This window comes from Xiphophorus couchianus, chromosome 8, assembly GCF_001444195.1.
Source record: "Xiphophorus couchianus chromosome 8, X_couchianus-1.0, whole genome shotgun sequence".
Lineage (NCBI taxonomy): Eukaryota > Metazoa > Chordata > Actinopteri > Cyprinodontiformes > Poeciliidae > Xiphophorus > Xiphophorus couchianus.
This window is the reverse complement of record NC_040235.1, coordinates 4644006-4660486: the sequence shown is the minus strand read 5'-3', so window position 1 is coordinate 4660486 and position 16481 is coordinate 4644006. Positions and strand designations below refer to the sequence as shown.

General features: G+C 39.7%; 1 protein-coding gene and 1 long non-coding RNA gene across 5 annotated transcripts in view; both read right to left on the bottom strand.

The window, feature by feature from the left end:
- The window catches only part of plppr4b (phospholipid phosphatase related 4b), a 44873-nt gene extending 32289 nt beyond the window's left edge, over nt 1-12584 (bottom strand). The window contains exons 1-4 of one of the 4 annotated variants that reach the window (XM_028025863.1): nt 12089-12584; nt 2535-2720; nt 1168-1297; nt 827-1022 (exon numbers count right to left, since the gene is read on the bottom strand). In XM_028025863.1, the coding sequence (XP_027881664.1) occupies nt 827-1022; nt 1168-1297; nt 2535-2720; nt 12089-12160 (584 nt within the window). In that variant the 5' untranslated portion in view covers nt 12161-12584. Of the gene's footprint in view, nt 1-826; nt 1023-1167; nt 1298-2534; nt 2721-12088 lie in introns of those variants that run through there. The other 3 variants (XM_028025865.1, XM_028025866.1, XM_028025864.1) reach the window with 3 other exon arrangements.
- A 1587-nt stretch (nt 12585-14171) lies between these two features.
- On the bottom strand, nt 14172-15426 carry LOC114149943 (uncharacterized). Its single transcript, XR_003596634.1, has 2 exons — nt 14906-15426; nt 14172-14401 (listed from the first exon to the last, which is right to left on the bottom strand). It is a non-coding gene; the product is annotated as an uncharacterized LOC114149943 (long non-coding RNA).
- Between the last annotated feature and the right edge of the window lie 1055 nt (nt 15427-16481).

Below are 16481 nucleotides of genomic sequence, written 5' to 3'. Positions count from 1 at the left end.
TCACCACATCAGGTCAGTGTTAGGCATCACATCAGATCTCACCTCAATATTTTCCATCTACAAAACTGTCCCTAAATGCTCTTATGAAATGGAAAACACTGCGAAGCCAGAGCTCAGAGTATCAAAGCACAAACGTCGTCATCATTTGCAGCATGCAGCTTGAGAACCGCTGTGTTCTCTCTAAATGATGTAGGTAGGTGTGTTTCTGCATGTTTACATTAGTTTCTCATCCAATATCTCCAGCTTTTCACTTTTATCTACTCTGCTAAATGTTGCTCAGAATAACTTAAAAAAACCCCCAACAAAAACAGAGACCGTGGGTTTAACAGTAATAACATGCTCACGTCCACGCCTGGAGGGTTGATGTCCTGTTACTACTAAATGTCTCCCTGATCCAACACACCTGAATCAGATGTTTATGACCTGCTCAGTCTGCAGTGAAGTTCTCCAGGGACTTGCTGATGAACTCATGGTTTGACTCAGGTGTGTCGAAGCAAAGACACATTCAAAAGTTGCAGGACATTGGCCCTCAAGACCTCTGAGGGCCCCTTGCTCTGGATGCTTTTCTGTAACAGTTTAAACATTTATTTCATGCGTTTAATAAAAATTCTGAACTGCTGATTAATCGTGTGAGACTGATGTATTCAGAACTCAAACTGTCCCCACACGTCGGTTGATCAGTTCTTATTTAACACATTTTTTTAAAACTGTTGCAAAGGAACAAAATACATACTCCTTAATTACAGTGTCTTATAGATTTCTTTTGTCACTGAGATGTTCTTAGTTCTAGAGGTAAGTGAAAGAGATGAATGATTTTCCTCCTCACCTCCCCTGGTTTATGGCTGCAGGGTCTGCTCCTGAGCAGATATCCTCTGTCACATAGGGGTTTTTATCACAGCTGACATTCAGTGTGGTGTAGTTGGGTTTGCACACAGTGAGGAAGTAGGGTGTTGGATAGCCAGTCATTAGCTGCAGAATGTCGGTAATAAGGGCGGTCGCACAGAGGCCAAACACATGAACACCTGAGGATGAAAGGTTTGATGTGAGACAACTGTACAAGAGGTCCAAAAATCATACCTGGGATGATATTGTGAGAAAATGCAACATGAATTAGGAAGAACCAAGCGTTTATTGGTCTTAAACCAAAAACTAAGAAAGTGAGCATACCAACAAAGCGGATGGCTCGGCGAATGAAAGAGTTGAAATTGCAGCCAGCTGCGTTGATGCTAGCCTCCGTTCCACCGCCAGTCTTCCTCCGAGAAAGGCAGCAGAACAAGATGGCCTCTCCAATCATGATCTGGAGAACAATCGCTCATTTATTGCATGTTCTTCCATGTAGATGTGGTGGGTAAAGATTTTACTGAGGATGATAGCAGACTCAACATTTAGTCTTCAATGTGTTTTTTGTTACTTACTTGCTAGGCTTAATCTTTACTGTACACATTGTGGTTGGTACTGAATCATTGTTGCCTTTAATAATGTTTACATAATTTCATATCTAATCCAATTCAATAAAACTTTTGATATGGCGTCAATTCACATCATGTGCAATTATATCAAGCAACTTACAAGACAGACAGACACAACATATGATTCAATCAATCCAAGATGTTACAGTTTCATTCAAGTTATAAAACAAAGCAACTTTCATTCATTATTCCAACTGATAGAATGTTTTCTAAGTAATCCAAGCCAGTTGCATTAACTTCCCAGTGATCCGCCTCCAGAGCAAGGATGTGGGGAAAGTCAACAGTTGATTGCATCGAGCCATTAACTTAATTGAATTCTGGGCATGGTGGTGGCGCAGGGGTAAAGCGCACGACCCACGTACGAAGGACTTAGCCTATGGCCGTCATGGGTTTGGCCTGGACCGATGACCTTTGCTGCATGTCATCCACTGTTCTGTCAGATCACTATTAAAAAGAAATTTCTTGTCTTTCCATGCTTGGTGCTTGGCTGTCTGACGTGCAGTCATGGGGTGGAGGGAACTGGTTGTGTGACTGGGTGGGGGGGGGGATTGACCCCCTATATCTCCTGTGTCTCTATGGCTGACACTCCTGTGCCTTGATGACTGTCTACCAGTGTGTGGGGCGTTCACATTGCCCTGGGTCAGTGCCATATGTCTGTCTGCCTGGGGCGCTCAATGATGAGGTTCAGAGGCAAAAAGTAAGAATAAGTTCATCTAAATGTCCATTCATTCATTCATTCATAGCTCACTCTGTCTATCATTGCAATTTCAAAACACTTTATTAAAATGTGATGAACCTTTGAACTGCCACCCTCAGCCTCAGGTCATGTGAATGTCAGCTCAGTCTACAGATTCCATTTCACTTTGGAGCCCCAGCTGAGGTTGCATGTGAACTTCTGGCTGTATTATTGTGCAGTTTATGAGAGTTTATACTTCTAACTGTACCTTATAGAGTGAAATATTCTGAATAAAATAATTGTTTTAATACTGATATTTTCCCATATTCAACCATTTGGTTTTCCAAAGAAACAGGAACTCTGTGCATGTTTATGGTCTTAATACTCACAGTGATGGCTGGTCCAGCGAAGGCCAGGCTAAGCAGCATCAGCAGTGGGATGACCTCATGGTTGGGGTCAATGTAGGGCAGGCTCAGGCTGCGGTCGTGGCAGTTATACCCAGAATTCACTGGCTTGAACACATCGGTCCACTCCAGGAAGTAGAGACTGACCACAGATGAGACCAGGATGGGCAGCTATGGAGACCAGAGCCACACAGAGTTACCACACTTCCAGGTCATAAAAGCTGAAGCTTATGTAGATTTCCAGTCAATACTTTTTTTTAAGGCTGTAGCTGCTGTAATGGCCTTTTGGATCAATGAGCATGTTAATTTGATTCAATGATGCATGGAAGATTATGGATGTGACCTATGTAAAGAAAAATGGAAGATGTTGAACGGAATTAACAACTAACTTGAAATGTACCCACTGATCCTAAATATGACCACTAAACTATAATGAAAGTATATCCCTCTGATGCATGAATTATGATCCTTTGTGTCAGAATTTTTTTTCCAATTTTTAAAATTCTTTTCTTAAGGCATAAAAAAGGTAGGAAATTTTCTTTGTAAAAATAATTTTTTTGAATTTTTTTATTTTTATGTGATCAATTGTAATTTTGTCCAAATACAAAGTTGTTATTTGAAAAATACATCAGTAGTATTGTTCCTTAGGGGTTATCTGATGTCACAATATTTTTTTTACTTACAAGAGTCGTCTACAGTAGAAGGAGGGACCGGGTCGGTTCTCATGCTTTTTTGTCTGTCGGCCATATTGTATTTAACAAAAATAATTTCTTGCATTTGCAGCTGATGGCCAGTAGTTGATGGTATATTTTATGATGCATTAGTGTCCACTTCAGTGGTCTGTGTGCATTTATAACATAAAAATCCACAGGAAGCACAAGAAAATGGCTTTTAGATAGCTGTCCACTGTAGTGACCACTATGCATGAAAGGGATATTTTACATATTTAGGATTTAGAAACAACAGAGGACGAACAGTGAGACATCTGGTCAGACGTGTGGGATTAAAGCTCATCTTAACGTCTCAACACTGCACAGTTCTGTGGAGGCTATTGGAGCCAGGCATTCACACAGCTCAGCTGAGCTGCAGACAGCCTGAGAGACTATCTGCAGCTCAAAAACATCATCACACCTAACCTGTCACAGAATAAGTGGACAGGACTTTGGGAGCTGAACAGGTCGGAGGTGGTGATGGCTGTTGGCAGGAAAGATCTTCTGCAGTGGTCTGTACTGCGCTGAATCTGAAGAAACCTCTGACTGAAGATGCTCTGCCTTCCCAAGACAGTGTCAAGAACAGGATGGTCAGGGTTGTCCATTATTTTCTTGATCCTATGAAGAATCCTTTTTTGCATAAGAAGGATGGAAAGAAGACAGTCATCCTCAGAACAGAACCAGACTTCTTTATCAGGCTGTTGAGCCTTCTAATGTCCTTGGCTCTGATGCTGCTGCCCCAATAGATGAAGGCAGCAGAGATGATGCTTTCAACAACAGACTGACAGAAGATCTGCAACATTTTGCTGCAAACCTTGTACGATCTTAGCTTCCTACAGTCTGCTCTGTTCCTTCTTCTAGATGCTTCACTGTTGCGTCTCCAGTCCAGTCTGTTTTCTAGATGAACACCAAGGTATTTATATTCCTTAACCACCTCCACTTATTCTGCCATGATGGAAATAGGGTTTGATCTAACCCTGTTCCTACTGAAATCAGCAATCATCTGCTTTGTTTTGTTCACATTTAAGATGAGATGCTTGTTCCCATACCATGACACAAAGCAGTCCATCAGCTCTCTGTACTCAACCTCTTGTTCATCTCTGATTCACCCAACAACTGCAGAGTCATCAGAGTATTTCTGTAGATGACAGAAGTCGGACTTGTGCTGGGAGTCAAAATGACTCCAGCTGTGTCTAATATTAAACATAACCTTTTGTTGTAATGATAAAAGTTATACAGTAAAATATACTGTATTTTATAGTACATGTCCTTTAGTCAAACAACACACACTGCAACCAACAATATTTAATCATGTTTTCTTCATGTCAATGTCAATGTCAAATTTATTTATATAGCACCTTACAGCAGACAAGACTGCACCAAAGTGCTGTACAAAACAACAACACAAAAACAACAACACAAATGACAAAACAGAACACACATCATTTAAATGCCAGAGAGTAAAAGTGAGTTTTAAGAAGCGATTTAAAATGGTCCAGGCTGTGGGCAGATCTAATCTGGAAAGGTAAGTTATTCCATAAAACAGGAGCAGCAACAGAAAAAGCTCGATCTCCTTTCCTCTTAAGTCGAGTTCGAGGAACTGTAAGTAATAACTGATTATTTGATCGTAGCGTTCTGGACACAGACTGGAGATTTAAAAGGTCCCGAAGATAAGGGGGGGCTAACCCATTTAAAACTTTAAAAGTTAACAAAAGAATCTTAAAATCTATTCGATAAAAGACAGGCAACCAGTGTAAAGATGCCAGAGTTGGCCTTATGTGGTCATGCTTCCTGGTTCCTGTGAGAAGCCGTGCTGCTGCGTTATGGATCATTTGAAGTCGCTGAATCTGTGATTTTTCCATCCCTCTATATAAAGAGTTGCAGTAATCCAGTCGAGTTGTTATGAAGGCATGGATAAGTCTTTCAAAGTCCTTAAAACCGAAATAAGATTTAACTTTTGCTAAAAGCCGAAGGTGGTAAAAACTCGATTTAACGACAGAACTAACTTGTTTATGTAGCTTTAGAGAGCTGTCAAAAGTGAAACCAAGATTCCTAGCAGAGGTCTGATAAGAGCGAGCTAAAGAACCAAGAATCTGATCTGGATTTGTAGTCTGAAGTTTCTGACCAAATAATAGAACTTGAGTTTTGCTTTCATTGAGGTGAAGAAAGTTTTTTTCCATCCATAATTTAACTTCAGCTAAACAGTTTAGCAACAGCTGAAGAGAATCAGTTGTACCATTTTGCAATTTAAGGGGCAAATAAATCTGGATATCATCTGCAAAACAATGAAAGGAAATATTAAATTTTTGGAAAATTTTACCAAGAGGCAGTAAATACAAGATAAACAAAATGGGCCCTAAAATTGACCCTTGGGGAACACCATACTTTAATGGTCTGGCCCCAGAACAGGATTGGTCAAGATGAACAGAAAAGGTTCTGTTTTCTAAATAAGACTTGAACCATTGGAATACTGAGCCTCGCAGGCCAACACAGTGTTGTAATCTATGTAAAAGAATTTGATGATCTACAGTATCAAATGCAGAGCTCAAATCTAGAAGTAATAAAACTGCAATGTTGCCTGAATCAACTGTTAATAGGAGATCATTATACACTCGGAGCAAGGCAGATTCAGTGCTATGAGCAACTTTAAACCCAGACTGGAACTTCTCAGTTATATTATTGTCTTTTAAAAACATTTCAAGCTGAATAAAAACTAATTTCTCAAGAATTTTAGATAAGAAAGGCAATTTAGAAATGGGCCTGAAGTTTGCTAGGTCACTGGGGTCTAGATTGGATTTTTTAAGAAGAGGTTTGACCACAGCATGTTTGAGAGTAGATGGTACACAACCTGACTGCAATGAGGTATTTATCACCTTAAGAATGTAGCTGCCAAAAATCAGAAAAATGTCTTTTATCAGACGAGTAGGAAGACAGTCCAGTGGATAATTTGAAGGCCGCAGATGGTTTATAACCAACTTCAGTTCATCCATGGAAACTGGCTGAAAGTGCTCTAGAGTTGCTGGGCATTGTGGCATTCCAAGGGAATCTAAGTCTACCAGCTTATTCAAGCCTCTAAGAGCTTCAATCTTTCCTATAAAGAACATAGAGAAAGCCTCACAACGTTCAACAGAGTCTAAAGGACTTGATATAATCGAGGGATTGACCATCCTATCCAGGACATTAAAAAGGACCTGCGGCCTATGCCTATTTGAAGCTACAAAAGTAATAAAATATTTCGATTTTGCTAATTTGACAGCATTCTGATAATTAATTAAACTGTCTCTCAAAATTTGAAAGGAAACCTGAAGCTTATCTTTTTTCCACCTCCTCTCAGCGCGCCTACATTCTCGTCTAAGCGCGCGTGTGGTTTCATTAAGCCACGGCTCCAAAACTTTCTTTCTTGTAGTTGATTTAATTTTCAAAGGAGCTACAGTATTTAGAGCATTAGAGCAGATGTTGTTAAAATTTGTAACAAGAGCTTCAATATCAAGGTTATCAGTAGGGAATGTAGTAGGAGCTAAGATTGCATTCAGTTGAAGAGCAGTATCAGAGTTAATGGTACGACAAAGTAGAGGTTTAACATTGCTTGTAACCACAGGAGGTGAAATCTTGATAGAGAATAATACAGGGAAATGATCTGAAATACAAGTCTGAAAGATTTCAATGGTATCCAAACAAAGCCCATGTGATAACACCAAATCCAGAGTATGGCCCTTTGAATGTGTTGGTCCAACCACAGATTGTATAAAATCAAATGAGTCAATCAAGTCCAAAAAGTCCTTCACCAGAGGTTTATCTGGGCAGCATATGTGTATATTAAAATCACCTATAATTAAAATACGATCGTGCTCTACGACAATCCCTGCCAAAAGTTCAGAGAATTCATGAATGAAGTCCTTGTTGAACTTTGGCGGACGATAGATCACCACACACAAAATTGGTTCAGTTAATTTTAGTTCAAAAGCTTGGAGTTCAAAACTGCAAAATGATTGTATGTGTGATTGTTGACAATAAAAACTGGATTTAAAAATTGTAGCCAGACCTCCGCCTTTTCCAGTCAGTCGGGGAGAGTTTATAAAAGTACAGTTCTGAGGTAGAAGTTCAGAGAACGGGGACAACTGACCTTCTTGTAGCCAAGTTTCTGTGATGAATAAAAAATCCAAATCCCGAGAAGTGAACAGATCGTGTAGCATGAAGGTCTTGTTAGCTAGTGACCTAGCATTAAGCAACGCCAAGGAGACGGTTGATGATCCAGCTTCACAAGTTGGGGTGGAGACATCGTTCAACCGCTTGAGATTAGCCCAGTCCACATTCCTCCATTTATCCCGCCGTCGTCTGTAATAGAAAATCCTCTCCACATCCATCTGAGAGGCGCACAGACCCGGAAAGACGTGACAAATCCAACGGCGTCTTACATCCAGGAAACGAGGACACCATCCAAGTCGAGGAGAGCCGCCTCGACAGCGAAGAGATGCTAAATAAGCTTTAATCCTCACCGCCAGTCCTCCACGTTTGCCACGTCTTCTGCGGGGACGCCTTTCCGGAATGAGATGTGGACAGCTCAGCAGCTCAGCGGGGATGTCTGAGAGGAACTCGAAGCCTCGGTTTCTCGGACCCAGACCACATCCAAATTGTAAATCTACCGATGTTTTAATGTCCATGACATATTACATCCAGGATAGCCAGTCTGCATAATGAAGCCCTGAGTGAATGGTGCTGTGCTCTACAGCTGGTTCTGTCTCTAGCATACACAGCTCTCACAGACCAAACACACAGCACCACTGCTTCAGAAACAATGCACAATGATTCAAATATCAGCAGTGACCAATAATAAGGATTCAAGAATTTTTTTAAATTTTTATTTTATCGTTATTTTATTATTAATATCACTTGGAGTCACACTGCTGTGTAAGTAAACTGCCGCTAATACAGCCTGTGATAAATGTGTCAGATAAAGGCTTGTAAAGCAATCAGGTGAGTCCAAAAGGGTCACACAGCGTATGCCATACCTGTCTGAATAAAGCCCAGTCTCTTCTGGGAGAGTTCTGCTTAGCCAGGGTCAGTTTTTATTTTAATGACTGAAACTATTACAAAGATATTTCATCAGTGGCTGTTTTTATTTATAAAATCTAAAGTTGGAATGAATTCTGACTGAACACAAGTGAAACTAATTCTGACAGGGTCGCCTGGACTGAGTCACTGCCTGAGAGGAACCAAAGAGCAGAGAGAAGAAGGAAGTTCAAACCATCTCATAATAATTGGACAAGAATCATATCCCAGGCTCCAGCATCTCTATGCTGACTCTCTAACCGTGCATCCAGACAGAGGTTTAAAGACGAGCGGCAAAAGCAGAGGAGGCGGATTAGCACAGCGCCTAACTGATTAAATCATCCAGGACAGTCTCTGCTACATGGATGCTACTATTTTTTTTTATCTTACATTTCAATTTTTTTTCAATGAGTGATCTTTATAATTGAACTTGAGACACGGATTCTGTTGTGGGTCAAATTGAATCACTGATTAAAATCAAGACTAATGAGTCATGCACAGAGTATTTATGTTTACCCATCACTTCTGCTGAGTGTCCACTTAGAGTGGATGGAGTTTGTCCACGGGAACAGAAAAGGTTCCTGTCAAAAGTTGCATGAACAGCTGCTTTCTCACAGTTTCCTAGTGAAGTAAAGAGAATAGTGAGAAAGTGTGTGCGTGTGTGCATGTATATGTGTTGCGTGTGTGTGTGTGTGTGTGTGTGTGTGTGTGGTGAAATATGGTTCATAGTTGCAAGGAAACAAATAGAATTTGACATTTTTGAACTTTTTTACCCTTCAACTTGACTGCCGGTGTTCGGTTTATCTGTGCTACCCATAAATTCGTCCTACCTTGTGGTGATGCGCACATCGATGCTATGTCACATACTGTTTACTCAGCAGATTTCTTATAAATACGTCCTACCTGTGGAAGTATCATTTCATGTGTTTTATTTCATCAAAAATTACAGTAAGCTTTATTTAATTTATTTTATATATGACTTTCATTAAGCTGCTGTATTACTTCATGTTTTTAATTTACATGACATCAGCTTGTAAACATATTTATGGCTTTAGTTTGCCATCTGCAAAGTCGTAAGTCATTGTTTGGTGGTTAATCAGGACAAGTTACGTTGTTTTATGGGCTATTTTGTCCCTATATTTTAAAAATATTTTAGTTTAATTACAGTCTTTTTTTATTAAACTTTTCTAAACAGATGTTGGTAGCAATACTATGTGGGAATGAAGCTGTGTAATACTGTAGTGTAATATTAGTGTATATTAATCATATCCTATCATTTCAGGAGTGACTTGCGCATCGGTGGACACATTGTGGCTGCGCTGCATCTGAAACAGACATACAGTGTATTAATGCACAAAAAAGATCTGCGGTGATCTGTGTTTAATTTAGTTCCAATAAAACGTGTTTCCCCTGTCTTATACTGTTTTATTCTTACAAACACCTCTGTATTTAAAATATTTTTTAACAGGTAGGAAATTCTAGTAAAAGGAATTATGTAGCTTTTCATTTTAAACGGGTAGGATATTCAGATGAAGGAAGTGATCTTGTGGTTTCGTCTTGTATATAAATTCTTCCAATGCTAAGCTAAGTATAACTCCTAAGCTTCTCCCACTTCAGTCCCATCACTCAGGTAATGTTATCCAATATATTTAACATTCACACAACCCTCTATAGTTTTCTATTTGTAAACATGACGGTAGCAGTTTTGGACCAGTATCACTGACAGACTTAGCTATCTATCCGTGCTATAGGAACATCTGACAAGGTAGAACTGATAGTCAGAACACCTGTGCAAATTGACCCGAGTAGTATCTATTTAATATGTAGACGCGTGAGGGGGGAGGGGGGAGGGGGCGTTGCAAATGTGTAAAATGAACCATTTTTAATTTATATTTAGAGTGTACCTATTAAGACAAATAGAAAAAGTTTCATGCAAAAAAATATATTTTAACAATTTTTTTTTATTTGACCCGCAACATAGCAGGAGGGTTAACGCCACATTGTCAATCAAATAGTTTTCTGAAGAAAAACTCAATGTTTTCAAGTTTCAACCCACATGTGGGTTAGGATAACAGAAAGAATACCTCTGATTTCAGCAGAAACTTTCTGCAAAGCAGAAACTGTGCTGCAAATCACTGATTTTTCTAGATGTCAATCACAGAACCTTATCATAAGGCAGAAGGTGAAACCATTAACTTCCAGCTTTGACCTACTCTTAATTGCAGATTGTAAAGATATAAACAGCTTTAGTTTGCCGTCTGCAATGTCATTACTCTTGTAAATGTTTGGCTGTTAATCAGGACAAAATATGTTGTTTTGTGGGCTATTTTGTCCCTATACTTCAAAATATTTTAGTATAATTACTCTTTTTTTTTATTAAACCATGCTAAATAGATGTTGGTAGCGACACTATGTGAGATTGAATCTGTGTAATAACCATGTAATATTAGTGTATATTAATCATATCCTATCATTTCAGGAGCACAGTGACCTGCGCAGTTCAGTTCAGCCACTTTATCAAATGGCTGCATTTGAGAAAGTCTGTCATACAATGCATTAATGCGCAAAAAAGAGTTGCAGTGATTTGTCTGTGTTTAATTTAGTTCCAATAAAAACCTGTTTCCTCTGATACTGTTTTATTCTTACAAACACCTATGTATTTAAAATATTTTTTAACATGTAGAATATTCTAGTAAAAGGATTAGTGCATACATCTATAGCTTTTCATCTTGTGGTTTCGTCGTGTACATAAATTATTCCAATGCTAAGCTAAGCATAACTCCTAAGCTTCTACTTCAGTCCCGTCAGTCAAATAATGTTATCCAATATATTTAACATTAACACAACCCGCTATAGTTTTCTATTCGTAAACATGACGGTAGCAGGTTTGGACGAGTAGCACTGACAGATAGACTTAGTTATCTATCCGTGCTATGGTAGGAAAATCTGACGAAGTAGCACTGATAGTCAGAACACATGATGCCAGTTTGACTAGAGAGCTACAGGCCAGCGGTGAACTGGAGCATGAAAGCGTGTACAACGGGAGGAGGAGTGACAGTTACCACAAGCTGCATGGGATCTTTAATCCTTTTCCACTCTAATGTAAATGAAAACCCAAACTTGTCCTGCATAGAACTCATTTCCTTCATGCTTTCAGCATTCTGCAAAGATTTTTGCCTCATAGTAGGTTTGATGGCCGACGTGCTTTACTTCGTATCCCTAATGAGAGTTACAAGCACAGAACGATATTTCTTTTCTGACCTACTTTCCCTGAATTCATGCATAGAAACAGATATAGATAGGGCTGCACTGTTGCTCTATAAGGCAACCTCTGGTTATTTTAGTTGCATTTTTTAATCTCTGTTGTTTACTAAAGGTGCACAGATTATAAAGGAGACATGTTTACCATCTAACATACGTTATTGTTGTTGATTCGCTGCATGTGTTAGCCAGCCAATCTTGTATCATAATACGTCCTGAGAGCATGATGCAGTGTATTTGCAGGATAAAACAGATACCTGCACTGTGCACATCGCCATAAATATCCTGCATATTTTGTTTTGGAGGAACATCCCAGATGAAAGCAGCACGCTGAAAGAAGATATAATTGAACTCATGTTCAAAATGAATCGATTCTTTAATTACATTCTTATTAAACGGGATGTTTTTCAGCTGATATTGGAGCGCAACTAATGGATCTTTGATGCCAGTTACACAACCACGTCCCCCCTCTTTCTGCGCGGGTTAGTGGGCCACCGGTGGGTGGAAAGCAGGACTCACCTCCACAAAATAGAAGCAGGGCAACAGGCTGACGCTGTCTTTGGTCAGGACCCCCTTCTCTCTAACAGACATGATCAGGCCTCCGGATGTCCAAACGGATCCAAAATGTAACAGGGGAAAGGAAGGCGTTCTGCCGGGATCAGGAGCCCGTCATGCCGACTGGGATCCAGAAGCTCAACCCGACAGCTGCTCGGACTCCACTCCAGCGGCTCGGTTTCCGCTCGGACCAGAACCGAATCTGCGCTGGTGGGGAGCTCCGGGTCTGGTTCTGAGCATGTCGCGCTGCCAGCTGTCAGATGGAGAGCGGGGCCGCGTCGATGTATGGAGGGAGGAGAGGAGAAGCATGCGCACTGAAGAGCAGCTATGACAGCAGTCAGACTAACTCCAGGCTCACATCCTCCTGCTTTACATTACGTTTTAGCATCTTCAGATTAAAATGTAACTTTAGTAAAACATTCCATTAATTAGACAGAACGTTCAGTTATGTGTTTGCGACAGACTGGCGATCTGTCCAGTGTGTACCTTGCCTCTCGCCCGAAACGTTCGCTGGAGATAAGCACCAGTACCCCTCCCGACCCCACTAGGGACAAGGGTGTACAGAAAATGGATGGACGGATGCTGTGTTGTAAAAAAGTGTTTGCTGCCATATAGTAGCTTCTGTTTTTGTTATTCTATCACAGGGCATATATTTCATATGAATTACATTTTAACTTAGCCTGAAAATAGAAAGTTGTTTTCAAATAACACTTTTGTTCATGATTAGAAAAAAACTCTCCAAAACAACCAGTTCTGAAAGAAAGAGAAAGAAAAATAACTGTTTTAATTCAATTTACTGGGTCATTCAATGGTGCTGCGCAACAAAATCCAAAACTTTATTCCTTTTTAGGCAGAGCCAGAGCTCACTGGTAAATCACATCTAATCCATCAGATTTGTACTAAGGTGACAGAACAAACCTGAGTTGTTAGAAACTGCTTAGTTAGTTCTGGATCTTGTGCTGCTACATATCACCATACAGAACAAACTATCGCAGGCTGACGATGGCTGTTGTTTGTTATTTTAGTATTAGTCGTTATTTTCATCTGATATGAGCTCATTTTGCTCTCAGTGTTCACTTTCAGCTTCCTGTGCAGCCCAGAGTTCCATCTTCATGTCCTATCCCTAATCTTGAACGACAGGCCCACTACAGGCTGGTTTAGCGTCTTCTTCCTGGTGCATAAAGCCATCAGCTTTCTGCATTGAATCTGCAACTCTGCCATCAGGGCTATATGAGTGAGAAAACCTCCACATGTCTGTCTTCATCTTCTATCTCCACATCAGAGTGCAGAAGCTGTTTTATGTGGAGTAATGATTCTACTTTGCTTTTGATTATTTTTCTTTTCAGTCGAGACAAAGAAACACATTAGCTTGACTAGCAACAGTTGTCTGCAGAGTCTCTCCATCTCAGCAGAGTTTGTAACTACTTCAGCATAGTCATGGTAACGTTGTCCTCTTTCACTAGTCTCCCAGGTCTCTCAGGGTATGAGAACGGCCTGATCAAGGCAGATTTACTCATGGACCAGATTCCTCCCATGTCTTGATGATTTAACTGAACTCAAGGGGATGGTCAGGGCCTTAGAAGTTTTTTTTCCTCCATCCCCCAACTCTTTCTTTTTAAAACATTTTCTCTGATTGGTTGGAGTCTTTAGTTTTCATGCTATAATTGTAGCCAGGAATACCAATGAACCAGTGAATGGATTTCCAGAACCAGCTGCTGTTACACCACAATCACTGGAGACACTGACTGCACTCAGCTGATCTGTATTCTGCTCGATGTGAGGTCAGTCACCTTTAAGAGGAGTAAACATTTATGCAATTTCTTATTTTATGTTAAATATTTTTACTTTATTTTAATTTTCAAGAAATCAGTTTTCACTTTGGCATTAAATATGTTTTTTGTCAAAAAATCAAAATTTTGTTGTTTATCTTCCCTATGTAAAAAAAAAGATTCAAACTGGTAAATAGTTGTGAGAGGCATTGTGTCAGTGGAGGAGGATTAGGACCTCCAAAAAAAAAAAAAGAATTCTGAGATTAAAGTCAGAATTCTTTTTTTTTTTCGGTGGCCCTAATCCTCTTCCATAGTGGACAAACGTCTGACCATGACTGAAGGTGTTGTGACAGTAGCAACATGTGTCACTTTGCAACTTTTAACAGCTCAGCTTTCAGACTGCTAAAGGTAAAGAGACACCGCATGGCGGGAGTCCTGTTACTGCTGCTGCCATGGAGACGGGGCTGGAAACACTTCTGCCCTCTGCAAGCTCCTGCTCTATGAAATCCTAAAAGCAAAAACACCATGAGGTTATAGAAGCTTCTAATATCAGATAATTAGTTCAATAGTAAAGGTCAACTTTTAAATATTTAAAAATGTGTTTGTGTAAACTGTTATGCACTTGGAATCAATAAAAAGTACTTGGCTTATCAAATGTAAATCCTAGTTTAACAACCATATAAGAATACAACCAATAAATACATACAAGAGAGGGCCTCCTTAATGAAACATATCCATAAGCTTAAATATAAAATTAAAGCCTCCAACACACGAATGCTAAGGACTGCATGTGTAAAGAGAAAAGAATGTTCTCTCACCTTTCTACCTGTCCATAACTTCCCATTAGTTAGAATTATACATAAACTGGAGTTTAACATAAGATAATAAGTGTAGCTTTATTAAACTTTAATGTGTGGCTTGTTGAGAGATGGACTATACTCCAACATGTTGGGTTTTATTTTTGGGGTTATTGTTGTCCTTGGGTTGGGTGCAGGGTTTATTTTACACTTACATCACAGGAACCCTCCAGACAGACGTGATGGACATGCGCATGCGCTGTAGCAGCAAAGCTCCCTTCCACATGAGCAGGTGCAGGGCAGCTGAAAGGCAGAGGAAGGGGGCTCAGAGTGATGGAGCAGGCTGAACACTGCTGACTCTGTGTCCGTGTGCGCGCGCGTGTGTGTGTGTGTGTGTGAGACTGACTAGATGGTGAAGCAGCAGAAAACCACTGGCTGCTGTCTGGCTTCGGGAAGGCTGAACAGCACTGGGAGCAGACTCTTCTGCTCTGCTCTGTGTCTGAAGTAATATCACCCAGGCAGCGGAGCTACAGGAAGGTAACGAACCATCTAACTCCTGGAATGTAGATTTTACTGTGAGGCTCACAAACCTGAACTTATCTCACTGTTAGTTAAACTACTGTAGCTCCTTCTTCAGTTCAACAACTGCAGCCACATAATGCTCTTCTGTTTCTTTAAATAAGTGGGCAAAGATTCACAATGTAATCTAAAATCCAAAATATGGATCAAAACCTTAATGATTCAAGTTTTGAGATTGTTGATTCTAAAGGATCTTAAGATAAGATAAGATAAGATAAGATAAGATAAGATAAGATAAGATAAGATAAGAGCCATGGGGTGAGATAATGATGTCTCAGTGCTGACAAATTTCTGCAAAGTGAAACAGCTGTACTAACAAGTGACATCTGAAATGAGGGACAAAAGAACATGACATCAAAGTGTAAATAAATAGAAACTGTTTCACATTCTAAGACAATACAACTTCATGGGTGTCGTGTGAAATAAAGCAACTAAACAATCAAAACTAGGTAGATGGAGCAAATGATAAAATAGGAAAAAAAGAACCTTTAACCCGTCAAAGAAATTAATGTTTATCATGATTTCATAAGAAAGATTTTCTTAAAACAGTTGCTTTCCCAACAAATATACATTGTTGGGAATGTATGTTGGTATAAAGTATGTATACTTTATACATAATTTGTAAACAGTACATGAGACAGGCCCTGCAGGATCATTTATGCCTCTTTCATTACGCTGCCGTTATAAACTGCAAGAAGATGGGCTGAATATTCAACACAGTTATCTTCAAGGACATTTTCACTGTGTTTACAAGTCTACTTTTATATTCCTATAGCAAGGCTCTAACAGAAGCAGTAGTAACTAGAAGTAGTTAAAAGTTTGAACATGCTGAGGCAGGTATTCCAGCCTCAGCATGTTTAGATTTTCATACAATAGTAGCAGAATCTTCAAGTTGTTAATAAGTGAATTAAACATCTATGTTTAACTGTCCAAACACAGTCATGACATGCTTTCAGGCTTCAGTGTTGATGACTGACCACAGTTTTAATGAGAGTTGTATGACCAAGATCCAACATCTAGGATTCTGGTGCTTAGTAAGGTTGAATTGAGAAATGCTTTCGTAAATCAGTCAGTCCTGAAACTAAACATGGAACATTAGGCAGAGTAGAATGCCATCATATGCTCATCCTACAATCTGCACTTTTGATTCTGATTGTGTTTGTGAGGAAAACAGGGCTGTGATGCAAGATGCACTCTCACTAGTTCTCACTG